At 45.6% G+C, this 27603-nt stretch overlaps 1 protein-coding gene across 1 annotated transcript; it reads left to right on the top strand.

The window, feature by feature from the left end:
* Positions 1–819: 819 nt before the first annotated feature.
* LOC119389752 (beta-hexosaminidase subunit alpha) lies at positions 820–24067 on the top strand. The gene is made up of 13 exons (XM_037657131.2): positions 820–1050; positions 3137–3452; positions 4526–4594; positions 4691–4740; positions 6372–6482; positions 7624–7722; positions 8568–8706; positions 9608–9800; positions 11543–11699; positions 13540–13735; positions 15819–15909; positions 18337–18441; positions 23877–24067. The coding sequence occupies exons 1-13, from the start codon at positions 949–951 to the stop codon at positions 23959–23961; spliced, it is 1713 nt and encodes a 570-aa protein (XP_037513059.1). The 5' UTR covers positions 820–948; the 3' UTR covers positions 23962–24067.
* The last annotated feature ends 3536 nt before the right edge of the window (positions 24068–27603 follow it).

Genomic DNA, 27603 nt, shown 5'->3' with positions numbered 1-27603 from the left:
AATATTCGACGAAATGCGTGATACAAACTATCCACCGAGAACTGTAGCTCTAACCTAGAATCTTCTTCACTGTTGTGGCTACAGGTGTTACGCTGCTCGATTACGATAGTGACACCGTGACAAGACCAGCACGCTCTACCGCCGATGCACGCAGCCAATGAGTGCTATGCGCGTGCAACTTCGTGCACATAAAAAGGCGCCTGCATGTATATTTATACGCGTATAATCTTGTATAACCAATCTCCTTGGATTTATGAGGATGCTCATTTTTCTTCTCGATTCAGCACAGTTTCCTTTCCCGGGCTATTTCATACACTGCGACTTCCAAAAGCGGGAAAACATTCGTGCTGTCCTTGCCAAGTCTGTATATAAGTTTCCTGCAGGAAACGCCGTCTCGGCAGCATGTTGCCGGGACCGCGTCCACGCCCCGTCGCGTTGATTGCCACATCCACCACGGGCATCGCTTTCTTTCGGTTCACGCAAGAGGCGTTATCTGGCGGAGTGCCCCGATACCCGCTGGGGCTTTGGGCACGCTTTTCCACGAGTGATTTGTCGACGGTCGTGCCACTTAGGGCAGAGTTGGTCTCGTCAAGGGCCCGCACTACGTGTGTGTGTTGTGGGTGAGGGAGGGCTTGTCACTCAAACTGGTTTGCAGTCGCAGCGTTTCATTCGAGTAGCGACAATCAAACCGACGTCGAGCGCCGGACTGATTGGCTCGCGTAAGAGAGACGAACTCAGCGGCGGCAGCCGACTGTGCCACGAACGCGCGAGCAATCGGTCATCAGTGAAGTGGCCTGCGGTCATCACGGATTGCTCGGGAACTTGCTCGGTGCTTTTCTAGGGAGTTTCTCGAAAAGACTCTTCTCGGAGTATTATTTCGTTGCTGTTCGTTTTCAGGTTCCTATTTGAGCCAAGGCCGCCTAAACAGAAGCAAGGCACAATTACGGAATGGTCATGGCATCGTCGCTGTTAAGGATACTATTGCTCCTGGCTCCAGGGGTTCTGGCGTACGCCTTCCTAACCTACATAGAGGTCCGCCGTCCGCTTCCGGTGAGATTTAGCAATGTCCTTGTCGTCACTCGGCAAACGTTCACTTTCTCCTTCAGTTCGCTTCTCGTTGCATGTCCCCTTCAAACAAAATCAAAATATTTTTCGATTTTACGCTGCTCTCATTGTACTTGTCTTGCTATATGCTCTATGTAAAAACATTTCTCGATCATATTTTGCTCTGATTATTTTTTTTACTATTGTACTTTCGTACCTATCCTCTGTGCAGTTGAAATGCCATGTATTACTTTATTGTATTGTACTATAGCATGTGACGTGCTCTTTATTATTTTATTGACACCAACTTCACCACTTCCTGTCTGGGGAACCGGAGCTCTGTCAAGCAGAAGAACTTTCGGCTTTTTCTCCGGCTGACCCTCCGGTGCACGTAACGGTGGCAATAAAACATTTTGATTGATTGATTGATTGATTGATTGATTGATTGATTGATTGATTGATTGATTGATTGATTGATTGATTGATTGATTGATTGATTGATTGATTGATTGATTGATTGATCCTTAACCTCTGCTTCTTTCCTACTACACACGACATTTCTCGCTGGCTCGTATGTCTGGCTCGTGTAACGGTCAAAAAAAAGAGGTAGAGAGATAATGCAAACTTGGTATGTTCATTGTTATGACCACACGCTCGGCACATTGCAAAGATAGCGATCAATTCATCTGTCCGTCAGTCGAATAATTATCGTTTCCAGTTTCCCTTTAGAGGAGGGTGAGGGAAAAAACGCAAATAGACTGCTTGAAAAACCCTGAATAGTGTGACAACATAAGACAGAGATGCAGAGGAGAAACTATACATGCACTGTAAAAAAAAAAGTGAAAATTAATGCGCATGTCAACGTACATAAAGTAAGCACTCCAAAACGCATGTATTAATCAATGCTTAAAATTGTAACGTACACTGTGCATATCTGTCAGCGATAACAGCACAATCGCAAGAACAAGATAAGGTTGAAAGCTTGTATTGTATCAAGTGGATGCTTGTGAATATAGATAGTACCAATGCTAAGAAATCCTCAGTTTAACACGTTGACATGTTGAGAATTTCTTAAGCGTGTTTCATATCACCACTGCAACTTTCATCCAGACTGCATGAATGGTCAACACTTTCCATGGGCCCTGTGCTCGAAGCACTCCACTGCGTACATTCGCGAAGCTGCCATATTTTCTCAGTTTGAGACATTGTTAAACGAAAGGTAAAATACAGAAGATTTCCTGTTTTTGGCTGGAATATGGAGTCGTGTCTGGAAAAAGTTTTTTATATTAAATCTGTTCGCAAGAGCTGACGACACCCAATCGATACGATAGGTGCGCTACTTGAAAAGGTGGTTGGCCAATGGCAAGCAGCTCTCACGAGCTTCGTTAGCTCAGCCTTATGAATAGTTCCAGCGTAAGATTTGTTTAGTAAATGCCCTCCCGGATCGTTGATCATCATTTCAATGCGAACTTGAGCGGAAGAAAATATTATTCAGGAGAAAAATTACTCGATCACTTCTTTGTTTGTCTGTGCCGGGTTTACATGTTTATATTGTTATTACCAGTAACAATCTAAACCCGTAATTTACAAGCCAGTTCATAAGCAATAACGGTTCTCTAGAACCTGCGCGAGTCAACCGTAATAATAAGGAATTACGGAATTGAACGGGGCGTGGTTGATGGAGTTGGTTATAGGCTCCAGCTCCTTCCCAGTTGGTTTTCAACTGGGAGCAGTTAGTTTCCATCTGGAACTAGTTGATTCTATTTCTCCCAAGGGCCTGCCTTCGGTGCCCGGCTTTCCGGGGGTAAAGGTGGAAGTAAACAGTTCTTGGAAGGCTACGTCAAGGGTCCTAGGCCGTTATTATCGTCAAAAAACTGCATGGACGTAACCCTGCATATTGAACAATAACCGGAAAGGTCCTTCTGATTAAAGGTGTGGGTTAGTCCTGGCGCCCCTCTCAAATGATCAGGGGGAGGGGCGCCCAAGCCTTGTAATGTCTTGCAGTGCCTTGCAATGTGTCAAGAATGCACCACTGAATATATACAGCGCTGCCTCGATCATTCAAGGTGCATCGTCTATGCTCCACTCGCAGGGCACGCGGCCTCCTCCTGGATCTCCGTGGCCTGTGCCCCAGCGCTGGAAGTCGTTGCCCCTGCAGCGGAGCCTGGACCCGGACACGCTCGCGCTAAGCTCGGAGGCCGCCGAATCGTGCGACGTGATAGCCAAAGCTGTGGCTCGCTACCGTAAGCTCGCCTTCCTCGGAGACACGCGAAGAGGTTCTGCTCAAGGAGAGGACGACATCTCGGGCGTCATCGATCACAGGGTGCTGCCCGCGCTTAGGGTCGAGGTGACTCACTACCAGGGAGAGGAACACTGCGGCTACCCGCAACACAAGGACGACGAAAGCTGTGAGTTCGTAAATACATAGGCGTGCGCATGGGTTCTCCATAGGGAGTAAGCCAAGTTCCTACGCAGGACACCCCCCCCCCCCCGTTAGTTGGGCCCGAAAGGAAACAAAACTTCGCAATGACGCAATGGATGCGAACATGAAAATGAAGTGACGGCGTGCTTTTCACAACGGCCTTCCTTAGGTCCACGGATTTCCGGGGGTATCAGGGGTACTCGACTGCCATTATCTTCAAAACCTGCATGGCCATAAGCCTTCTTATTAAAGAATTACGGGAGAGGTCCGACTGGGTGAACATATACATACGGGGCAGACTCTGCGCCCCCCTTAGATGATTAGGGGATTGCCTGCTCCGGTACAAAGTGTAGATGTCCTGGATACTAAACGTTGTGGATTCGTTTATCAGGCCAACCACTTTCAGAATCAGAATCCACTTAATTTCCAACACACAGCTTTTCGCCTGGTGGACCCAACAAATGATATTTCTTTTTTTTTTCCAGTCGCGCCATGTCATTCGATGATCGGCAATCCCCGTTCACAGGATCCGGCAAAATCTTAGTTGGCACTTAGCCGACGTCACCTTAGTACACATTCTAAGTAGCTTATGTATAAACTGTTGGGCGCATGTGCAGGGGTGGTCAAAGGTTCTCAGGTCACGCTGCCATAGGAATGCATGGGATAGTGACCTGGAAACTTTTGACAGCCCCTGTACGTACCGCCAACCTTGTCTGACCGTCGCGCATTCTCTCGTAATTTCTTGTACCTTCAAACATAAAGGCATCATAACACAGGAACGTTTCGCGAGAGCAGTTGCCAGACATTTGCATATTAGCCATGTTATTGGAAGAGGCCAGCTTGTGGCGGACAGCTCTTACGAACGAAGGTTGTGAATTGCGCCTCTGAGTGTTATGACAGTATACACGTATACCCGCGAGCGCTAGCCTTAATGCGTGAAGGCTTCAGTTCTGCTCCGATCAATTCATGCCAGCTACGCAATTGTCCTCAAAGTGAATGCTCTCTTTTTTGAAATGCCGAAGCGATGATACTGACGCTTAATTTTTGTTTTCCTGGAAGACTCTCTTATCGTACCTGAACAAGGCGACGCTGTATTAAAGTCCCAAACTGTCTGGGGTGCGTTACGGGGTAAGTTTTTAAACTTTTACACCCACGTGTAATTGTTGGAAATCCGGATAGCCAGTGAGTGCGGCGGAGGCATGGAAAGTTCCATATTTTTTGCAGGACTCGAGACCTTCAGCCAACTCGTTCACCAGGATTCTGTTAGTAAAGCGGTGAGTGAGATCCAGGGTCGTAGCAGGCCTGTGATTTCGTCAGTGAGCTTGACGTGCTCTATTTTATTACAGCTAAAATGATGTAAGCTGTATGCGTTATCGTTTATCGTAGTTACACACACACACAAAAAACAGATAGGTGGGTTGATAGATTATAGGTAGGGCTCTGTGCTTCCGGAGTTTATTTTTCATAAAATAGGAAGGTGTTTATCGGAGTTCATTTTTTGGGAGAAAATTCAGCGTTTATTAGACTTTATTTCATGTAAATCCTCGATTTTCCAAAATTTTGTGTTTAATTTTGCAATATAAGTTGCTGCAATTTGTTCCTATTAATTTTATTTCCAATGAAAATGCGTCGCATTGTTGCTGATAATCCTGTTTCTCCATCCTTTCATTTTTTCTCATTTCCTGTTCATTTAGCCTGTGAATAAGGCTGTTGATATTCACTGCTGTTAACTCGCCAAAGTGTACTTTTGGGGAGGTAGGAGCTAGTCAAGCTGCTTCTCAGCTTTTTCTCTCAGCCTGCCTCATCTTCTTCATGAAAAATAAAGGACCTATATTCTCAATACTCCGAAATCTTAGATGAAATGATATCTGAACACGAAAGCATGCGAACGCACTAAGTGTATTTTACATGTCTTGAAGGTTTCAACGCACAAACACATGTACATACAGGCACAAATACTTGAACACCAAACACCTACGTTTGTTCGTATTACAACCTTAAAGCTTGCTGTAATAGATGCAAGCATATTTTATGAGGTTGCTGCCGCTGATGGAGGTGCGCTCCTTTGATTAATGATTCTCAGCTTTGAAAATGCCCTTTGAACGTTGAAGATGCCTCGGATAAATCCTAATTGTCAAACATTTTACCGGCGAGTGTTTATCAGATCTTTTCGGATTTATCCCAAAACACGGAGCCCTAATTATGGTAATAAAAACAATACAAAAGCACAAAGCTTATAACTACACGTAAATAATAGATAATAAACGACGAAACTCCTTAGGCATAATAAAAGACCACACTACCTCATCAAATTTGGCGTGCTCGTTTTTTTTTATTGATGTATTTGGCTCCATGATGACACTGAAGTTTACTTCATCCCCCACTCGTACTGAGTTAAATATGTTCAGTATAAGTATGGAACTCAGTGCTTCTACATTTGTAACCACGTGACTCCGTGTTCAGATTGAAATTCTAAAAGAATAATAATAATATCTGGGGTTTAACGTCCCAAAACCACGATATGATTATGAGAGACGCCGTAGTGGAGGGCTCCGGAAAGTTCGACTACCTGGGGTTCTTTAACGTGCACCTAAATCTAAGTACACGGGCCTCAAACATTTTCGCCTCCATCGAAAATGCAGCCGCCGCGGCCGGGATTCGATCCCGCGACCTTCGGGTCAGCCGTCGAGCGCCATAACCACTAGACCACCGTGGCGGGGCAAATTCTGAAAGAAAACTGCATAATGGATGTTGGTATTTCGAAACGATGTGAACTCCTTCTTCAGCTGCAAATATAAGTAGCATGCTAAATACTTGCCCTCCTAAGCTTAGGCCTTTATCCAGCGTATATATAAGCTTAGTGCAACGCATAGTTCTTCAATCTGGCTTCTATTTCTTTTTTTAGTTTCTCATCAATGTAACCATGGTAGACGACTTCCCCAGGTTCTCCTACAGAGGCGTACTACTTGACTCATCAAGACATTTTCAACCTATCAAGATTCTCAAGCAAAACTTGGTAAGTATGTACAAAAATCAAGCCCATTAATGCCTGTTAGTGGCCACGTGTTTTCAGAAACGTAAAACACACACACACGCGCGCACGCACACAACGTTCATAAATTTAGTTGGGGAAGTGTCTAAGGTTGCAGAAATAAATGCTATTACAGACATCATCAAATTTCGCGAACTGTGTACTCTATATATTTTTTATTTCAAGCATACTACAATGGACCAGCCGAAGCTTAAAGGGCCCTTAACCACCTCTAACATTTGTTTAGCATTTCAATTAAACACGGGCACCAGGTTCGAATGCCGTCACTATCAACAATGCCAAACGCAGCAGCGACAGGCGCCGCGGGAGCGCCACAAAATCAAAACACAATTCCGTGCTTCTCTCCGGGCCTTTCCAGTATCCATCTAAAAAAACAGCTATAATTTAAACACGCACAAGGGAACATCACGCGAGTATGGGCGCTGTCCTCGTGTGATGTTCCCTTGTCCGTGTGTAAATTAGCGTTGTTTCTTTAGATGGATCGTTACCAACGAGCTCGCAACCAAACGCTGTCACCTTCCGGTATCCCCAGCGCTCGTTGTGACGTCACAAGGGTGCATCTGGGATGTCATCAGGAGCAGATGATGTCGATTGGTCGAACAAGAACGTGTCTGCTAGCAGGTAGGCGCGCTCCCTGCTCTTCCTCGTCGTGTTGCTCTGCGCTCGGCGAGGAGGAGGGACCAGCCGACGAACGGAGCGGCGCGAAGGAAAGGGCGAAACGAGCAAGGGCCGCGTTTCGCTCATGAAACGTGTGGAACTTCGCTACTGCGGCACCATTTCGAAAAATTCTCGCTGCTACGTGGTCGTTGTAGACTTATGCACAACTACATCACAACTATAAATTTCGACCTCTGGGTGGTATAAGTGCGTTCAACTGTAAAAGATGACAGCAAATAATGATGAATCTCGAACCGCACAAAATCTTAACACTGACGGCATTTTATAGCAAGCTTACGCAGTGGTTAGTTCGATCGCGAACGGCTTAAGCTCGCTCTCCTGACATTGTATGCAGACGCATGCCTCATAAAAAAACTGCGATTTTCAGCGTACGGTATGTTAAATAAGCGTTATACCTCGAGTTTTATGCCCCCATTTCGCTTCACAGGACGCCATGGCCTACAACAAGTTCAATGCATTCCATTGGCACCTTGTCGACGACCAATCGTGGCCGCTGGAAATGGCGACTTACCCAAACTTGACGCAGGTAAAAATTCACCCCACACTCTATCTGTACGACGCGGTGATGAATTTACTATGCATGAACGCGTGGGTTCACATGGCTGGTTCTGAAGAAGTTCTCAAGATTTCACCATGATGCTAGTTTTTTTTCTTCCTTCGTCTTATTTATGTCCTTAGCACTAGAGGTTCGCAGGAGCGAGCTGTAAAACCTCTAAATATACCTATGCTGTTCTATGTACTAAGCTCCAGGAACGTACCAGTTATTGCGTTTTTTCCGCTAAATTCACGTTACCACCCACCTCCTACTGTAGTCTGTAGTTGTCTGTGAACTGAACTCATCTATATAGTAAGGACTAACCAGGCATGCAAGAGACATGCAAGAGACATGCAACAGGTATGAGAGCACATATATGAACCGTGAGCGTGAGCTAGAAATATATCTATATAGAGAAAAAGAAAGCGCTGTCTTTTTTTTTTTTTTGCAATTATCTATATCACTAAACGTACGGTGGTCTTTGTGCGGCTATAGCTTTAATTGGTGAGTGCTAGAGCATAGGGTGAGTAAATGGTGCACGCTTCTCCTCCTTTACCTTTTGAGTCTCCTGCGGGACGAAACCTCAAGCCATGGTCTCAAGCCATGATTCGGGCGCAAAACACTAACGCACCGGCAACAGCCGGTGCGTTAGTGTTTTGCGCGCGAATCTACTCGTTTACTTGTTATATGCCTGTATATCCGCGTATTCAGTATTAACCGTTAGTTTTAGCTGAACCAGAATGTCTCAGATAGCGTAGCATGTTATCGTGAAGCTATAAGCTATACTCTTTCGTTATTGTTAAGCGCGATACCTCTTGTTTTCGTGTCATACGTAGAGTGCGTATTCCCCGAGGCATGTGTACAGTCGAAAGGACGTCCAAGACATCATCGAGTACGCTCGACTACGTGGAATCCGTGTCATCCCCGAGATCGACACTCCGGGACACACGCAAGCCTTGGGAAAGGTCTTTCCCGGTAAGGCCCGTAAATTTAGTATAATATCCTTTACAAAAGTGTAAACCCTTCGGCCAGTTTATAGGCCCAGTGGTTGATTGCAACTAATGTGAACAAGGCTCCTTTACCTGCATTATACCTATATAGCGACACGCCCTCTCTTTCTACGGTTTCACAAGATGGCGGCCGGGAAATGTCAAAGGTGTTCCAGCGCTAGTTAGACGACGTGGCTGATTGAAGATGCAGGTGCCAGGAGTGCGTCATGCATAAGTCCCAGCACTAAGAAAGGCAGGGCGACCCGTTCTTTCAAGCGCAAGTGTAGGCGCTGGCGAATTCGTCACGACTCCGCGAACCTTTAAATGTAGTCACTACGGAAGTTCAGCAATGAAGTCACGAAGGCGCTGCCCATGAATTTTTCATCGCATTTTTAATGCACGAGCCGGGCTATTTCTTTTACCTTCGTCTTTTGATAACGTCGACGTTACGAGATATAACGTTCACTGAACTTATTTTCCCCTTATTGTAAGCCAGCTTCAATGCTTTAAAAGACTTTTGTCATATACGATATGGTCCAAGTCAACGCTATTAGTTTGATCGTTTCGTTTTAGTCTGATATGGGTGTAGATTGTGCCTTAAAAGTGAACGGTATCTGCAAATGCATGCGCAGTAGTTTTGCTCATACGATTCTATAGCTGCCCCGCGGACCACCCCTTCCAGTTTTGGAAACGTAGTTCTATAAATATCTTGAGGTACAATTAAATGTACATCATCTTTATGCATATGACATGCACGAGAGATTAAGAACGACTTCACAAACCCGTTTTCTTTTTCTTTCTCTGTTTCTTTAATGCAATAAGCCTCATTGTCCCTATCTGCTACCGTAAAGTGTCATTTATATCTGAAGATCCTTGATCTTTTCTAGATATTCTCACTGCATGCTACTTCAACCGCACCCGTGGAAAGCCCAACTACACCAGGCATGCGGCATTCGAGATGCTGGACCCCACGCAAAACTACACCTACGACGTCATGAGGAATATATTTCGAGAAGTTATTGAGGCATTTAAGGACCGTTACATCCACCTAGGCATGGACGAAGTCTACTATTCTTGCTGGTGGGTATATCACGCTGTGGTCTTGCGCATGCTTTCCGGCTCACGCAACCAGAAAACGCTGGAAGCCTTGCTTCCGGATGCTTTCCGTTCCTGTATAGCTCTATCGTAACTGAACCAAAAGGTAAAAAGGAAAAAAAGCTGTTTTAGCAGGGAAGCTGTTGAAGCTCAATGTAATTTGTCTGCGGGAAACAAAAATTATCATGGACCGGCACACACTCTCTACATCCTCTTCTTCATCTTCGCTTCCAGAACACGTGTGCCGATTTCTCCGGCGTGGCCTGTAATAACCCTTGTGGGTGAGAGAACGACTATAGAGAGAGAGAAAGAAAGAGGAAGAAAAATTAATGACGAAAAATTTCTTCACGTGACGGGATTCAAACCCGCGTACCCTCGAACCGAAGACGAGCGTCCTAGCCACTCGGCTATCCTGGCACGCTAGCGGAGCATATCATAGCCTTGTATAGCATAGTGCAGCAAGTGGGTGGGAAAGGAAAGTGAGTGCGAGGAGGATATGTGTGATGGTGCGGAAGAGGGAAAGGAGGAGGGGAGAGAGTAAAGCATAGCATAGAGAGAATGAAAAAGAGAGAAATGGAGCGAAAGAAATACAAAAAGATAAGTAAAGAGAGTGAGAGATAAAGAGAGAAAAGGATAGAAAGAAGGAGGAAGCAAGCGAGAAATTGAGAGAGAGAGAGGGAGAGATGAAAGAGAAAGAAATAGAGAGAGAGAGAGAAATCAAAATAAACAGAGAAAAAAGACACAGAAAAAACAGAGAGAAGAAAGGAGAAGAAAGAAAGAGAAAATTTGCAAAACTTGGCAAAACAGCAAGAGCCAGGGCTACATAAATGTGCCCATCAGCTCGGCTGTCTCTTTAGCATTGCGCCTTCAGTGCAAGCTACGCTAATTTTTTTAACCTTTCATCACGCATGTTCAAGCAGCAAAGAATTTGCTCTCGTTATCACGGAGTAGCTGTTTATACCTCGATTGAGTTTGTGGCACCAACTTATGAAATTCATTTTCAATCTATTCGACGAGACAAGCTCGGCGGTGTTGTGTCATGAAAACCGGTATGGCGATAGCACTGATTACAACGTTGACTGATGGAAAACGTGCACGAAAACGCTCTTCTCCTGAACGTGACAGCGAAAAATGTTTTTCATTATCATTACGTCGGTCTCCTCTAGTGCCATTGTCCTTGTGATGCCTGTGGCTTGTCATTACTCGTATTTTATGTGTCAGTTCTGTATGATTTTTTAAATATTATTCCAGACTTTCTGGCGCTATATTTGTATAATACTGCACACGTCATTTTTGTTCATGTATTCTAAATAAATAATTATATAAATGAATGAATAAACAAACAAATAAATAAATAAATGCCACCAGTCATTTTGCAACATAATCATGATTGTCATGATGGCCATCATTTCGTTGCACTTCACTAAATCGTACAATCCATGCTTCAACGATGCATAGTTTTATGCGGGACTAGTAAAACAGTATTTGGGTAAGCAAACGCTAACGTATTTTATGCACTTGTAAATATCCGTTCTACACAGACAATATTATTTCAAAGGCGCTTGGCCCACAGGCAGTGTCCTTTGCCACAGTACGAGGTTGATTTACAGGTGATGCACACATTGATATTGAAGCATTTTGTAAATAACCTAGACCCGTGGGAATACAAAACGGGCATGGTTGGTTGGACATGACGCCCGGTGAAAGTCACTCATTTTGTTGCCCAGGGAATCAAGTCCCGAGATTGCCGAGTTTATGAAGAAGCATGGTTTCCGTACCATGAGCCACCTGGAACAGTACTATGTCCAGAGGACACTGGCCAACGTCCAGGAACTGGGTGCAAAGTACATGATCTGGCAGGACCCCATCGACAACAACGTCAACGTATGTTCATCACGTGTTGTACCTTTTAGGGAATCGCCTTCAATGCGCCACTTCGAGAAGCTTATGATTGGTCAGACGTAAGCTTGCCCTAATGTGCACGACCGAATTCGCACCTAATCTAATGAGATACTAAATTTAGTAAGTTATGACGGGTTCATTGATCTGCGCAGTAATGCTCGTTCATGTTCTGTGCGTGCGATATGAGATACCGTTTTTTTTTCCTTCCGATGTTCCGAGGTGCCTATAAGAGTTTACAAGGTTGGCATCGGCATAGCTCGACGCTATTGGAATCATGCACTGGAAAGTAAAATCACGTAGATGAGGCTGTGACTCTCTCGTAAGGAGGAGGCCTTCTAAGAAGAGGGAGTGGGATAATCTGTACTAGACTGCTTCTGACAAAACCTATAACATAAATAGATGGCAGCAGTGAGAGCAAACTCACGTTGTTAAACTGAAAAGGTTTATGTTGTAGTGCGCTTGATTGAATGCAACCTATATAAATTATGACACATCACTGCCCCGACCGCGGCACGCGTCTTTCTTGAGTGATCGCGACATCGCTGTGGGTGAAAATGCTGACATCGTCTCAGATATGCGGAATTTTTAGTGTTTATGAATTAAACAATAACCAAGAAGCCTAATACCGCTGACTGCATAACTGCCGCAACATGTAACGCACGCAAATATTGATATATATGCCATGGTCGTAGTGGGCTATATTGTTTGTTTGTTCTTCGGGGTCGGTCGAGTAATATATGCCAACCATTTTGTATACTACATGCGTCACCGAGACAGTATGCCCGGTGAGGCTAAATTCTGACAACTGTAGTCAATGTATATGCGATGTCCGAGTGTCACTTGAAGACAAAGTGAATACAGTCAAACCCGACTATATCGAACTCGGGTAAATCGAATTATCCTTTATATCGAACTATTTTAGAACACGACAATTCTTTAGCGTCAATGCGTCGGAAATTTTGCGGCTACATCGAACAAAAAGTAGCCCGAACACTTGATATATCGAACATCGGGCAGAACGGAACGCCCCAAAAAGTTGGATTTTCTTCAGGGAGGATTACTTTCCCGCGTACATTTGGGAGAGTGAGCGATGTGATTAGGAGGGCACCGCGCAGAGCGAGTATACACTACCACTTGCCATCGCGTGCTTTCTCCCATGATTCCTCGTTCGCGCGCCAGTTGCCCCGTCCTGCGGGGTCGCCGTTCCCTTCTCCGCTCCCTTTGTTAATGCAATGGCTGCCGTAAAACGGAAGAACCTGGCTGTTCTCCTCAAAACTGGCTATAATCAACACAGTCAAACGTAGAGAAAACAAGTCTTACGTCGCCGCTGCGCGCAGCATACCAAGAAGCACGCTATGGTATTGAAAAACAAGGCCAATATTAGCGCCAAGGCAGACTAGAGGTTTACGGCGCCCGACGAGTAAGCGCGGCTGCGTGTGATGTTGAGTCACTGTTTACATCGATCCCATATTTTTTCGCCTATAACCCGCCCCTGCATATAACCCCCTCTCTATAGCAAGAATGACGGAAGAAAAAAAAATCCGCCTATTGACGTGAAGCCGCCTTTCTTGCCTTATCGTGAAGCAATCTGGTGAAGCCAACATGGGCACCGGAATTCCCATCGAAAATACGGTAAATTCATTTAAAAGATTTTATATAGAATTATACGAGATATCGAACTAATTCAATTTTGTTCCTCTTTTTTTGTGCAAGTTCGATGTATGCGAATTCGACTGTACACGTGTTGACTATATAGATACGGACGAAAAGCGTCACGGCTGAACTGAATTCGATTTCGTACCCACACACTGTGATTGTGCAGGCGGCAGACGACACTCTTGTTGTAATCTGGAAAGGTGGACCACGATATAAAAATGCGACGCCGTGGCAGACCCACGCCAGGAATATCGCCCGCAAGGGCTACCAGATGGTTGTGTCGGCTTGCTGGTACCTGAACCACATCGCGTCTGGCCCAGACTGGAAGGACCTCTACCAGTGCGATCCTCGTGGCTTCAACGGTGGGCTCGTGTGTCTCCCGTTTCGTTTACAGACCGCATGATGACAGCGTCCAAAAGGTCTTTCGCGGAAGCACAGTGACGTTACGTGAACGGAATAATACAAAAACTGGGCGTAGCTTGCACTATAGTGGCGCAAGGCTAGAGACACAGCGGAGCCGATCGGCACCTATAGCTGGTCCTGGTCTATCGAGATTTTGCTAAGTTTTTGCTAAGTTTTGCGAGGTTATGCTAGGTTTTGCTAATTCTGCGAGGTTATGGTAAGTTTTGCTAAGTATTGCGAGGTTATGCTAAGTGTTGCTAGGTGTCGCTAAGCTTTTGTTAAGTGTTGCCAAGTGTTGCGAGGCGATGCCCCGACTCGCTAAGTCCCTATCACTCTAAGCCAGCCTTCAGTCTCGTTAAGTACCCCCGCATCAGAGACGAATGCAGCGATGCCGGGTGGTAGCCAGTAGTGCTCAGCTTCGGGCCAGAACCAGCTAGGGGCCGATCAGCTTAGCTCTGTCTCTAGCCCTGCTCACTCTAGGGCACGCTACGCCCAGCTTTTTTGAGCCAAGTAGCCGGCCTTGCCACTCAAGGGCTAGAGTGCGAGATAGCGAAGCGAGCGCGAAGTTATGCACAGATGCGCCAGAAGTTGCTAGGCAACGCGAGGTGACGTCATCGCTCCGCGAGGTATTTTGTCCACGACGTACGGACTAACGCTCCTCTGTTAAAACGAAATTTGCTCGGCTCCTCTTCACGTCCTAGGACGCACCAGGACGTGAACCTATGACGTGAACCCTAACCTGTCATTTAACTTTGCCGAAAACTAGTACCACAGATCGTTGCGAGCAATTATGGTTGTATGATCCCGTAACTCAACAACATCTGGCGTGTTCGTCTTTCTTCTTCCCCTGCCGCGAACCTGTCGAGTTTTATAGATGACACGCCCCGTCCGGTGATCTAAGAGCTTGGCTAAGGCTTTTTCTTTTTTTTTTCTTCGAACGCGCGGCTCACTTTCAGTGTAATCGCGAGCGCGCTCGCGGGCACGTGGCGGCCTCCCGCGGCGGCCGCAGTAACTATGTGGCTCACGATGCTCAAGTCAGCCAATGGTCGTGAAATTGGGGATATGGCGCGGTCATTTGGGTACACGGCATCATTTGTCGAGAGAAGAAGGAACGATTTCTGGCTGACTTTGTAAATTGATTGTAAATTCCAGGCCGCGTGGTGCGCTATAATGTTTGGCTCGCGTGTTCTCAGGAGCCTCGACTACCGATCGGCAACGTTCTCTGACCATATTGCAATAGTGTTGCAGGGCCCCTTTTAGGCGAAAGCCTTAGATGGTTCATCAAGCGTCAAAGGTGACCGTCGGCGTCGACACTTGTGATGCAAAAAATCATCACGTGATGACGTCATCATGATGTCTTATGTCGCCAAGCTTTGCGATGTCATCATGACGTCACTACTACGTCACATAACGTGACGTCACGTGATGACGTCGTAATAATCGCTTGGTCAAAGGTGATCTCGGAGGTACTGCAAAACCACGCAAGGTTCAGAAAGCTTCCAACGCCTCCAATCACGGAGGGAGTGCAAAACCACGTTGGGTGTAGAAAGCCTTTGGGAGGGGGGTGGGAGGTCATATGCAATAGACTGAGAAGAAAAAGATGGCTTTCGCCTTCGAGTAGTCTCAGGCAAATGCGATTTTTCACGGACGGTGCGATTTTTCATCTAGTGGTATTATACAGTATGTTACAGCACTCACTCTAGAAACTTTGACGCTTCTTTATTCATGTGAGAGTCACATGCGTAGCACTGTCTTTAGACAGGCACATTGACTCTCTTTAGAGAGTCGCACTGACTCTCTTTAGGAGACTCGTGGGACGCACGACTTTCCAAAAGAGAATCAATTTGACCCTCTAAAGAGACTCTTACACATGTGACTGTCACATGTAAAATAGAATAGTCAAAGGACACCTTTTTTTCTGCTGACTGAAGCGCTAGCCCGACGCCACTGTTTCGGTGTATGTTTTTGTAAAAGAGGCACCATCCCGACTCGTGTCACCGGGGAACTATACCGAGTCTACAATTGCTTCATCTCCTTTTGAAGGGACTGAACAAGAAAAGAACATGGTCGTCGGCGGTGAGGCTTGCATGTGGGCCGAGTACGTAGACGGCACCAATTTGATCCCGAGGCTATGGTAAGCACATCACTCGGATACGGTACACTTATAATAACTTTCACTGCAGTGCATTCTCTATAAACGCAATGATTCTGCAGCACTTGCAATCGTTCCAAAATACATAAAGTAAGCACAAGCGCACCACAATAAAAAAGGAAGAGCCACAATTACTGCTATCTTTTATCTGCTTTCTATAATGAACAAAACAAAGGAACTATTGATACATGCTTCAGTTGTAGAAACTCTCATACTAGACAGATTTTGAAGCGCACTGGCGCGAAATAGGAAATGAAATTCAGCTAGGACACCACTTCACCTAACCATTCGTTAGTGAAAAATACTTGAGTATGTGTTCTCACGTTGATAAAAAAAAAAACATGGCAGCCAACTACCGGACGATATTTGTTGAGAGAAGCACCGCGCACACGTCTTTGCGGATCGTTCCAACACGTGCAACGTAATCACCACGACATACAAGAAAAAAAATATTAAACGTTCAATAACACGAGTTTTCTTTTTTTTTCTTTTTTCGTTTTTGCTTAACCCTTTCAGCCCTGAATTTTTTTTAACGGGTAGATAATTTTTTTCTTCTTGATATTGCTTTTTATGACCTCAAGAGCACGAAAATAATATTTTCTGAGCATCCCATCAGTGTATGAGAAAAATAGCGCCATGTCCTAAATATAGGACACCAGGGCTTAGAGGCTGTGAAAGGAAATGTGGTGAATTTCGATATTGCTATTTATTTTACTGTGTTTACACCTGAAATTGTTTTGAAGCTAGCATACCAGCAACCATATATGGGTTACTGCGTCTCAAAGGTCCAAAAGCAAGTTTTTGCACTCGTGACAAAGTGCTCTTCAATGCACTTGAATGGCCATTATCTAATTATTGGACGCCTTGTAAGATCTAACATCATAATAAGTTGCCGAATCCTCTTTTGGTGTGCCGCAATTATTGTCGCCCGTGCCTGCATGGGTAAGCTGATGGAACTGCACTTCATCCTCGTTATCTTCAAGCCCTCTCATGCGCCATTCTTACACTGCAGCAAACGTATTCAGATCATTTATGTACAATCTCGCTGTTGGGACCCTCTTGCAAATTAGCAAGAAATGCAGGCTGATGTCCCGAGGAGAATAACAAGAAATTGGAAGCAGACACAAGCGCTACGGCTCGGGTCATCATGTAATGCATTCAAAGATCTCACAACCACTAAGCCCTGGTGTCCTATATTTAGGACATGAAGATTTTTCATTGCAGCGGCCTAAGGGGAAATGTTAGGGAAGGCCCCTTTTGTAAATACGCCATCAAGCACTTTAGAAACAACATAGAAAATTACGATAGCTACAGAGAAAATAGTTATTCAGTAAAATGTCATCAAATATTTGGTTCCGACGTTTGTCGTCTTTTTCACCTTCCGCCATCTTGTTTCCGACATTGCAGACTTCCCAGGAAGACGATGATAGAAAAATCACTACCTATACTTGCACAGGTGTATTGAGGATACCACACACACATTTTTGAATTTTGTAGTAGTTTATGTCACAATTTATAGCAATTTTTCTTCGTGCCCTTTTTATAGGACGCCAGGGCCGAAAGGGTTAATCAGAATGATAAACGAATACGTTGCCCCGTGAAAACGCACTTCAAGGAATATGACTACCATCCGCTTTTCACCAAAAGCAAAATTAATCGGAAGAGGTATCGACAAAACGTATCTTATCAGACGTATATACATACGCAGAAACTGTCTGCTGCTCTCAAGTAGGTCTCTCAGGTCTTATCGTCCTGATTACGTACAGAAACTCGTGCCAGCCTTCTTTGTACATATGTATATCGTGGTGATTACGCGATCGCTTGGCGACTAGGTTGCCCATAATACATGGGTTTATCACTGCAAATAAGGACCTACTTGTTGCTGGCGCCCGTGTCATTGTACTTGTCTCGTCAGTCTATTATCTCTGTGAAGTGTTTTCGCGATGCGAGACGAAAGAGCTCAATTCAAAATACTGCTCGGATATTCCTCTTCACCGTCCTGCAGCACTTTTCCAAGTAATCGCGAGCGCGCTTGTGTAATTCAGTAGCGTGTAATAATAGATAATAGCACTACAGAGCGCGGCGTTAGAGTACGCGGCGCGGTTACGTGGCGGCACCCCGTGGTGGCCGTGGTAACGACGCAGCGCACGAATGCTCAAATCGGCCAATGTCCGAGTTCTTCCACCTATGACGTAATCGGGCCTAGTCTATCACGGAATCTGCCGAGAGAAGAGTGAACGATTTCTAGCTGGTCTTCGAAACGCAAGTTCCTTGTCGCGTGCAGCGCTGTAATATTTGGCTTACATGTTCACGGGAGCCTCGACAACCGATCGGCAGCGTTTTCATGACCATGCTCTAAAGGTGTTGCAGGGCTCCTTTAAGAGACAGTTCTCTTTCTTTCGGGTGCAGGCCCCGCGCGTCAGCCGTTGCCGAGCGTTTGTGGAGCAGCGCTGACGTGAATAACACGGATGACGCCACTTTCCGGTTGGACCAACAACGCTGCCGTATGCTCAGGTATATATAAGACCCCCTCCCCCAACAATTTTCTTGACCCTCGAACGGCGTCATGCACATCTGAGTATAGGAACCTTCTTCTTTTTTTCTTGTTTTTGCGATAAGCAACTAAGCTTATCGCAACTGAGCGGAACGTTGTCTGGAACCAGAATCAGTTTATTTGTGTCGGCAGATGGGTACAAGTGGAGGCACAGAAAATATCATTAGAGTAATCAATGAACATCATTGGCAGTAATCATTAAAGTTGCTTGTAGTCACACGCATGCAATTTAATTAATCAGCTCTACCTACACTTTGCGCCGCTGTTGCGGGTTTGTGTATAGTAACCGTGCGTACAGTACTCACGGATTGAAAAGCGAATATTTGGGGCTAAGTAATGCACGTACTTTCGTTTGACAGTTCGTGTCATATCGGCGTAATTTTGACTCGAGCACTTGCGTCAGAGCCAGCGTTACCTTAAGCGGCCAGATATCCGGCGATATATGATGCCGTTATCCCGAGCAAATTGCTCGTAGAAGTCGTCATACTAAAAAAAAAAAAAAAATGGCGAAGCATGCATTAAAGGGACACTAAAGAGCAAAACGATTTTTCTCGCATTAGTAAAGTAGTCTTCCACGATACCGAAAACACCACGCTTGCTGCGAGAAGACGCTTAATAAGCGAGAAAACGTGCAAAAAGAAAATGCAGGTGGCGACGCCACCTTGGAATTCCCGCACCATTTGTCGCGACGTCACATACTTTTGCCGGCGCCTGCTTGCGCCTACGTAGTTCCTAATCGGTTAAATCGAAGTACAATGTCCTCTGAGGGGACCAGAGACTTGACATAACGAGTTTGTGGAAATTTCGTCGAGCCAGTGGCGCCAAAATACGTTAAATGCTCTTTGACATCTTTTACGTCACGAATTACAAAGTTCGGCGATAAATTTAAAAATGAAACTTTGAACTTGGTTTTCTCCTCTAATAATAAACTTATGGTAGTGAAATAAACTACACAAGAGTTCTCCGAGCACACTTTATCAATCTAAGCCAATTCATTGTTTCTCTTTAGTATCCCTTTAAGCCGCACAAGACTTGAAACCAGAGTGTCGGAACGGAACGAAAACCGAAAACAAAAAACGAAAAAACCGATATTTTTGACCGGAACGAAAACGTAACCGAAACGTTATTTATTATTTCGTTCCGGAGTGAAACCGAAATTTTTTCAATCGTTTTTCGGTTCACGAGAAAACTTCTCAATCCGGAACAACTGAGCTCATGCAATGTGAGCATATCTCAGGGTATGGTATTAGCGAGTACCTCAGACAGGAAATCCAAAGCAAAGATATGTTGAAATTGAGCGAAAAACGAGAACAGTGGCGACCAGAGATGTTTATATTAACGCAAGTGGACTTTTGCGCGCCTGTCAAGCAGGCCAAAGTGGAGAGGGCATTGTCGGCGCTGAAGTTTGTTACAGCGAAAGCTGTTATGAGATCAAAACAGCCGATTTTGGCTCCATAGTTGTCCGCAGCCGCTGGTGTACGTGACCGCTATCGCGTGGTATAAGAAAAAAATTAAATGACAAACAAATTTCTAGGATCCGCGCCCTCTGCGTGGGAGTCGGGTCTTCCACCACAGTGTCACGCTGGTGCTTATAACTCCATCGCAAAAATACTCTACACAGGCGTCATGTCGGGTAAGGAATCGCGTTAACATATGTAATATAGCATGGCAGAAGAGTAAAATAACAACCAGTCATCACACAATGCTAATAGCGCAAAGAGTGTGTGGTTTAATGCTTCCCACCAGTGTTGCGGAGTTACCGCTCCGGAATTGGAATGACTCCGGAATCTTCAACATTTTCGCGACCGCGCAATGGAATGGGGACAACGCTCGGAAGAATGGAATGGGAATGGAATTACGTCTTTTTCCGAAAATAGAGGACGTTTTCGTCTACGTGCTGTTTTCCAAAATTCAAACGTTAGTAAGTCAGAGCCTCGCAAGTTAACACTAAAGCAGTGTTTTTAAAATGGCTTGGCTGATTACAAGCACGGTACACTTAAATGCAACGCGCCTACTACAAACGGAGGCATAAGTTAGTGTACAAATACATGCATTATCCCAGCAGATACCGAAGGGAGAAACAAATTACCCCTGCGCGTTGGTTCCCATTGATACCCCCACCCGAAAGTGGCGAATACTCTATGCACAGCCTGATCTTTATCTCACGAGCTGTTTAGTACCTGACACACGTAAATAACCTTTGCGACAAGGAAGACATTGCATACCTGCCCACAGGCGTACACAGTATGTTCTCCTCACCCCATCCATGCTTGCGAGGCGCGCTTGACAAGCGTGAGTGCTGACGGGCAGTACGGCCCAGTGTTCCGTATTCGATGCAAAGGTGCTTTTGTCAGCATAAAAATACGCTATGTCGTCATTTTAGCATTAACAGATTTAAGCTTAAGCAATGTTGAAGCACCACCATTCGTTCAAACATGATGACCACGCAAATACTATCGGTAGCGGAAGAACTGCCCCTATGGGAATTAGTAGAGTGGTTGTACTGCACGAGATATGTCACCAAGCTACTATTCCTTGACCTTGGCAACGTGTTCTGCGTACTTTTGCAGTTCTTAATGCATTTGATGACATCAGCTTTATGGGGCGCTCATTCTTAACCCGATAAAACTATCAAGATGCCTTTCCTACGTTGAGGAATTACAGGAATGGAATCGGACTGCCAGGCCATTCCCTGAGTGCCAATGGGCTAAGTTTTTTTCATACCGAGGAATTGAAAGGAATGGAATTGCGGCAAGTTCTAATTCCCCGATATGGAATTGGAATCGAATGGAGGCGCCCATTCTGCAACACTACTTCCCACCCATTGCAAAGTGCTCAGCCATAATTCTTCATTATCAGCCACAGCACAAAGTGCAGATAATGCCTTACAGATGTGTAGCGGGTACCGCGATTCTCCGAAGAATGAAGAAAAATGGCATAGTGGGAACTTCGCTACTTCAGAAAAATTACGACGATTTATGATGTAGTGGCTACGTTGCATGTTTACTTGTAATAGTTGCCCCAAGAGATAACAACGGGCTCTACAAAGTCCGTTCTTCTAGCTTTTGCTGTGACTTGCTGCATGTTTCACGCAGGCCTGGCGATCTTTTTATCAGAACAGCGGTCTCGCACATCAGAGAGTACACTCAATTGCGTGCTGCTTCTGAGATCTTGCTCACTCCCTTGACACAAAGAATTAAGCCAACTAAAAAAATTCGTATTTTTCTTGTGAGAAAATAAATACTATGACTTTGAAATGAATACTGGTTTGTGCTAGTTAGTAGGAATACGTGGTACAGTTACTTCCGCTCCTCTGAAGAACGTGTTTTACCCTTGTCCCACTTTCTTAAAGTGACACTAAAGAGAAACAATGAATTGGTTTAGATTGATAAAGTATGCTCGGAGAACTCTTGTGTTGTTTATTTCACCACCATAGGTTTATCATTAGAGGAGAAAACCAAGTTCAATGTTTCATTTTTAAATTTCGCGCCGAACTTTGTAATTCGTGACGTAAAATAATTCAAATAGCATTTAACGTATTTGGGCGCCACTGGCTCGACGAAATTTCCACAAACTCGTTATGTCAAGTCTCTTTAATACCATTTGCCGGCAGGCTAGTTGGTGATGCATAGTTCATGGGTAAAATACAGCACAAACCAGACGATTAACACAAGGAAGACACGGGACAGAGTGCTGACTTCAACTAACAGTTTATTCTTGGGCGAGCTTACCTATTTATGAAAAACGAGGCTTAAGGAGCATCACTATAACGTGACGAGACTGCTGTCAGGGCATTTGGCTATACACTGCCGGGATTGTGGCTGTAAACCTATCTTTGAGCAGACTTCTGTGGTGCGCAGATGCCGGGATAAGACAGCGCGCGAAATAATTGAGGCTCGGGAAATTGACAAGGCAGGTTCGTTGTGCGTAAGCACTCCTTCGATCTTATTAACAAAAAAAGAACTTGAATTTTTGTCACTACGTAGGGGATGAATGTTTATGTTCTGGACGAGATGACGCAGTGGCGCACGTGTTTGTGGTAAGGGCTTTTTTGTTTTCTTGATCTGTTATTTTTGGGAGATATCTTGTCTGATTTTGATCGTTTTTCATAAATAGGTAAGCTCGCCCAAGAATAAACTGTTAGTTGAAGTCAGCACTCTGTCCCGTGTCTTCCTTGTGTTAATCGTCTGGTTTGTGCTGTATTTTACCCATGAACTATGGTCAAGTCTGTGGCCCCCTCAGAGGAAAATTTACTTCGATTTAACCGATTAGGAACTACGTAGGCCCAAACAGGCGCCGTCAGAAATATATGACGTCACGGCAAATGGTGCGGGAATTCCAAGGTGGCGTCGCCACCTGTATTTTCTTTTTGCGAGTTTTCTCGCTTATTAAGCGTCTTCTCGCAGCAAGCGTGGTGTTTTTGGTATCGCGGACGACTACTCTACTAATGCGAGAAAAATCGTTTTGCTCTTTAGTGTCCCTTTAAGAGGAGAGCAAGTAACTACATCACAAGTCCAATGTTTTTTTTTTAATGATTGCTTTACCTTTTTCATACTTTCTTTTCTTATACAAAGAAAAAAAACTGTTACGAACCGTTACGGAACGTTTTTTTTTTTTCGTTCCGGAACAGAAACGAAACGGAACTTTTTGCGATGAAACGAAACTAAAACCGAAACGAAAAACATTTCGTTCCGACACCCTGCTTGAAACAGCGAAAGTGGACGATTCTAAAGACTAAGTTGCTTCTAGGTTGTTTCTAGGCGTTATATCTAGGTGATGCAGGTTCTAGGTTGCTTCTAGGTTGTTGCTAGGTGATGCTAGGTTGTTTCTACGTTGGTTCTCAGCGCAGAGAGGTTAGATTTAAACCACAGATTGCCACTGCAGACACGACACGGTAGTCCAAACTCCAGAGATAGAAACTCGCGTTGAAACCAAGCGTTCGCACCTCTCATAGATCTACGAGCACGTCGTTGTTGGCGTAGGCCTTCCATGACTTCGGGGTCTCCTCGCAGCCGCCTTTGCCTTTCCCGTTGCCTAGTATTCTCTCGTGCACTAGGGGTCTTCGGCTCGCCGCCGTCGCTTCGCAGCCATCTGTTGGGCTAACTGTCGCTTTCTTCGTTTTTAGTGGACCAGTGGTGAGTAGTGGGATTTACCCTATTTCTGTGTCACATACTCGGTTATGGTGATGATAGGTTTCTGGGTCGACTCACAAGGAACGATTTGCTAAACAGCATTCGCTGTTAAAGCGATGTCGCGTTTCAATTCGGGAGTACTGTACGTACCCTTAATTACGTGAGTTCGGTATCGCTAACGACTCCTAATATTCACATTATTTATTTGTTTATATTACCTAAGCGTCTAAGTATATTTATATTTACTGTTTTATTTTTTACAGGCGCGGCATACCGGCGCAGCCTATTTTGAACGGCTACTGCGGCAACTACGAATGGGATATGGACACTCCGTATCACATCGACTAACACGCAGCGGCTGCGAAAACACTCAAAATGCCGCTAAATGTCTCAGGGCAGCGTCACAATTGAAAGGCACGTCTCAAGTGCGATTGTTTGTGTTATGACGGCAAAGAAAAGGTCATCTATCCCGGCGAAAAAAAAAGAAAAAGTCCACAAGGAGAATAAACGAAATCTGAAGGATGTCTGTATGGTGGCTTTGATGAAGTATTCTTTCGACTATCTGGCAGTGTAAGTAAAGAAAAAAAAAGAGGGAGAGACGTAAGAATGGCTCACTTCAAGTTCTATAATTAAGTCTGCTACATTGCTGCCTGGCTGCGTCTTGTTTACAAAGACCGATTTATCTTGAGGTAATGGCGACACGTGACTTCTGATGTCACAGCAACCTATACATGAGCACGGGTGCGCAGAGATAACACAGGGGAGGTGTTAGCTACAACCATGAATTTATGGACATAAGGCTGTATCATTTCACATATAGTTACGCACCTGTGTGTTTCCAATATGCGGCTCATTATACCAAGAGGTTCTGTCCGAAGGCATTAAGCAATATTAAATGCGAAGCATTTCTTAGCGAACCAAAGGCCTCTTAATTTTTGATCATTTCTGTCTGTCTATCTGTCTAACCGCCTACGTCTGGGCGCTCTCTTGGTGGTCTCCTTAGCTTGGCATATGCCAAAATTGGCCGTGGAGGCCCCGAGTACATGGAGGATGAACATGTGATTCACATGTCATGACATGAATAACGTGAATTGCCTACCGCGTTCGTCGTAAAACCCTTTCCACCGGTAACACCTGGCATATACCCGCATGCCACGGCCCGGGCGCTGAGCCGTGCTCCCAATTAGGGTTGCAGAAGTTGCGCCTTTTCCTTTCCTCAACCTCTCCTCCTCCTCCTCCACGGCCCGTGGTAAGCGGGTATTCGCCACATGTGGATTCACAGTATATATATATATCAGGGACAGCGAGAAGGGACTTTGGAAATCTTAACGCGATAGCGTTAACGAGCCCGTGTCGCACAAAATCCTGTACCTGGCGCCGGCGGCATTTTCGGTGAGCGAGAAATCCCAATGGAAGCAAAGAATGAAATTTCCTGCTCGAGCCGGAATCGAAACCAGACATTCCGCATGAAAGTCAAGTATTCTACCACAGAGCCACTCCACCGCTTCAAACTGTGTTGCATGACGGCCCTATAGCAGTGTCATGTAGGGGCAACACCAATTGTGGTTACAGTGTTCGTTATCCGCTTTCATAACGTCGGGAACTAAAAAGCCACACACATATAAGCAACGGCAAAGTGTGCGTGTTTAACAACGTGAGTGTGTATAGTGAGAGACCACATGGCCTCTCCGTGTTTACATCTGTGCGCGGCTGTGAATTATGTACTATTGCAGCCGCCGTGAACTAAATACATGTAGAGTCACGTTTCCCCGGGACGCCGCTCTCGCCATGTATTGTAAACAAGAGAGCGACGGCCCTCCTCCTCCTCGAGGACCCCGCCTCCATCGGGGCAGTCTGCTCGAGGCTCTGTAACTACGAGCAGCTCAATAAAGTTTCTCTTCCGCCCTCTGATCCTGCGTTCTTGATATACAACAGTTTTGGCGACAAGGATGGGATCTCAGATGGTATATCCGATGGAAACGAAGATGGCATCTCCGATTGAATCACAAGTGTTAACAACATCTTGCTGTGGTGAAACTGGACTGTTCAATCATGGCAACATCGGCAGACGGGATAGCAGCATCAGGAGATCGCAGCGTGGTTACGACGCCGGTTGGAAGGCTTGCTGAGTTCAGTCCCGACACTGGAAGCATCGAAGTCCACATCGAAAGATTCGAGGTCTTCGCAAGCGCTAACAACATTGACGAGCCGAGGAAGGCGCAAGTGTTCTTGACAGTCCTAGGTGAAAAAGCCTACGTGACACTACGAAGCCTTCTGCTGCCTAAGAGTCCTGCTGACCAGGCCCGTAACTAAGGGGGGGGGGGGGGGCTGAGGGGGTTCTGACCCCTCCCGAAATTTTTTTGATGCTTTAACTTTTCGGGTGATACTAGAATATTTACACGCCTTCACAGCGACCACCAGCTGCCAAAGTTACAGTGCAACTTTCCTGGGATTGCTTCCCTCTTCTTCCTTTCCTCAAACCTACCCTTTTACCAGAACACCTCAGCGCTCCCTCCCCCTCACGCGCACCTTCCCTATTTGTACAGCTTTGCACTTCGCCCTCGCGTTCCTTCAAGTCTCTATTTTTTTTTTCGTCTTTCCCCCCGTAGCAGCTCCTTTATTGATTCCAGATGCTTTCCTTTTGTGCATTGCCGCTGGAGAAGTTATCCGTCTGTGCGGACCGCACGTGTCGGCTTTGGGTTCCTACGAAAAGCGCGTCTCCTTCTGTGAAGGTAAACAGTTCGACAGCAACGGCAACGCCAACACGACGTGCGCAAATTTGCCAAGGAACGAAACCCCTAAGCGGAACAACTCAGCGGCGCATTCCGAGGACGCAGGCTGCAGGATAAACTTTTCACAAACTGCAGTCCTCGCCACCGAAACGAATCACCGAAGATGACATCTACTAGCCACCATACATCTACTGAAAGACTGGCATATCCGAGCAACTTCGAACAACCTTAACCACTCGCAAGGAAGTCTACCTTTTCTATACACACAAGGTATATGCACCTCCCTACAAAGCGCACAAAGCGAGGAGACAGCCGGCACACAATCCGGCACCAGTGGTCAAATTTCACAGGAGAGAAAAAAACGCCGCCAAGCTGGGCTGCGCGCGGGAGTACAGAGGCTGACGTCACAGCCTACACAGTGCATTTTTGGGGGGTCAAGGCTATTTAATTAAGCCGTCTGTGAAAAGGTGAGTTTTTCACAGGAAAGGAGCAACACCTCCTTTCTGGACTGTACAACGAGAGTGCAAATGTCTCGGCAGTGCATTCTTGGGGGGTCACGTCTATTAAGGGGAGTATGGAGTGCCTATGGAGTCTTCTGTGAAAAGGTCTTTAAGTATACATAGCGTTAATCCAGTTTGCTGCAGCGGGAGTACAATAATGGGCCTGCATACGCACCAGCTGTAGCGGTGTTCAGAAAACACATGCGCCACGCGGGAGCCGGCGCGTTCGTCACACTTCTACATTCTAGCCACTGTAAAGCGGATAAGAGAGGAAAAAAAACATCGCCTGCCGTTCACGCCAGGCTGTCGAGGCAGTCGCAAACGTCTCTTTGGAGCCACTGGCCACTTCTGTGTGCGTGCACAGGATTGCGGCAGCAAAATGAAAAGACACTCTGCAACAACGAAGCAAAGCAGTCTTGCGTCTTACTTCAAGAAAGTTCGAACCGATGAAGCGGACGGAGAAGAACCGCCTCCTTCGAAGGATAAAACTTCACCTTCCTCAGCATTGGTGGAAAGCCAAGCGCGTCGGAACTTCTGTAGCGACTCAGGATAACGCACCGGTTTATGTGAATCACCTGAGAACGAACACAAGCAGGACAACCATGCGCCGCCGGGAAATGATGGTGGCCGCATTGCAACTCGAAGTGACCTTTGTTCTACAGTCAACGCAAAGTGACGCCTTTACCATTGGGCAATACCCAAGGAAGGTGAGTGGCATGGCACCTACACATTTTCGTTCGCCTCCCCTCTGTGCGACG

Source organism: Rhipicephalus sanguineus, chromosome 4 (genome assembly GCF_013339695.2).
Source record: "Rhipicephalus sanguineus isolate Rsan-2018 chromosome 4, BIME_Rsan_1.4, whole genome shotgun sequence".
Taxonomy (NCBI): Eukaryota; Metazoa; Arthropoda; class Arachnida; order Ixodida; family Ixodidae; genus Rhipicephalus; species Rhipicephalus sanguineus.
The sequence above is the reverse complement of the archived record's forward strand: the minus strand, read 5'-3'. Positions and strand labels throughout refer to the sequence as shown.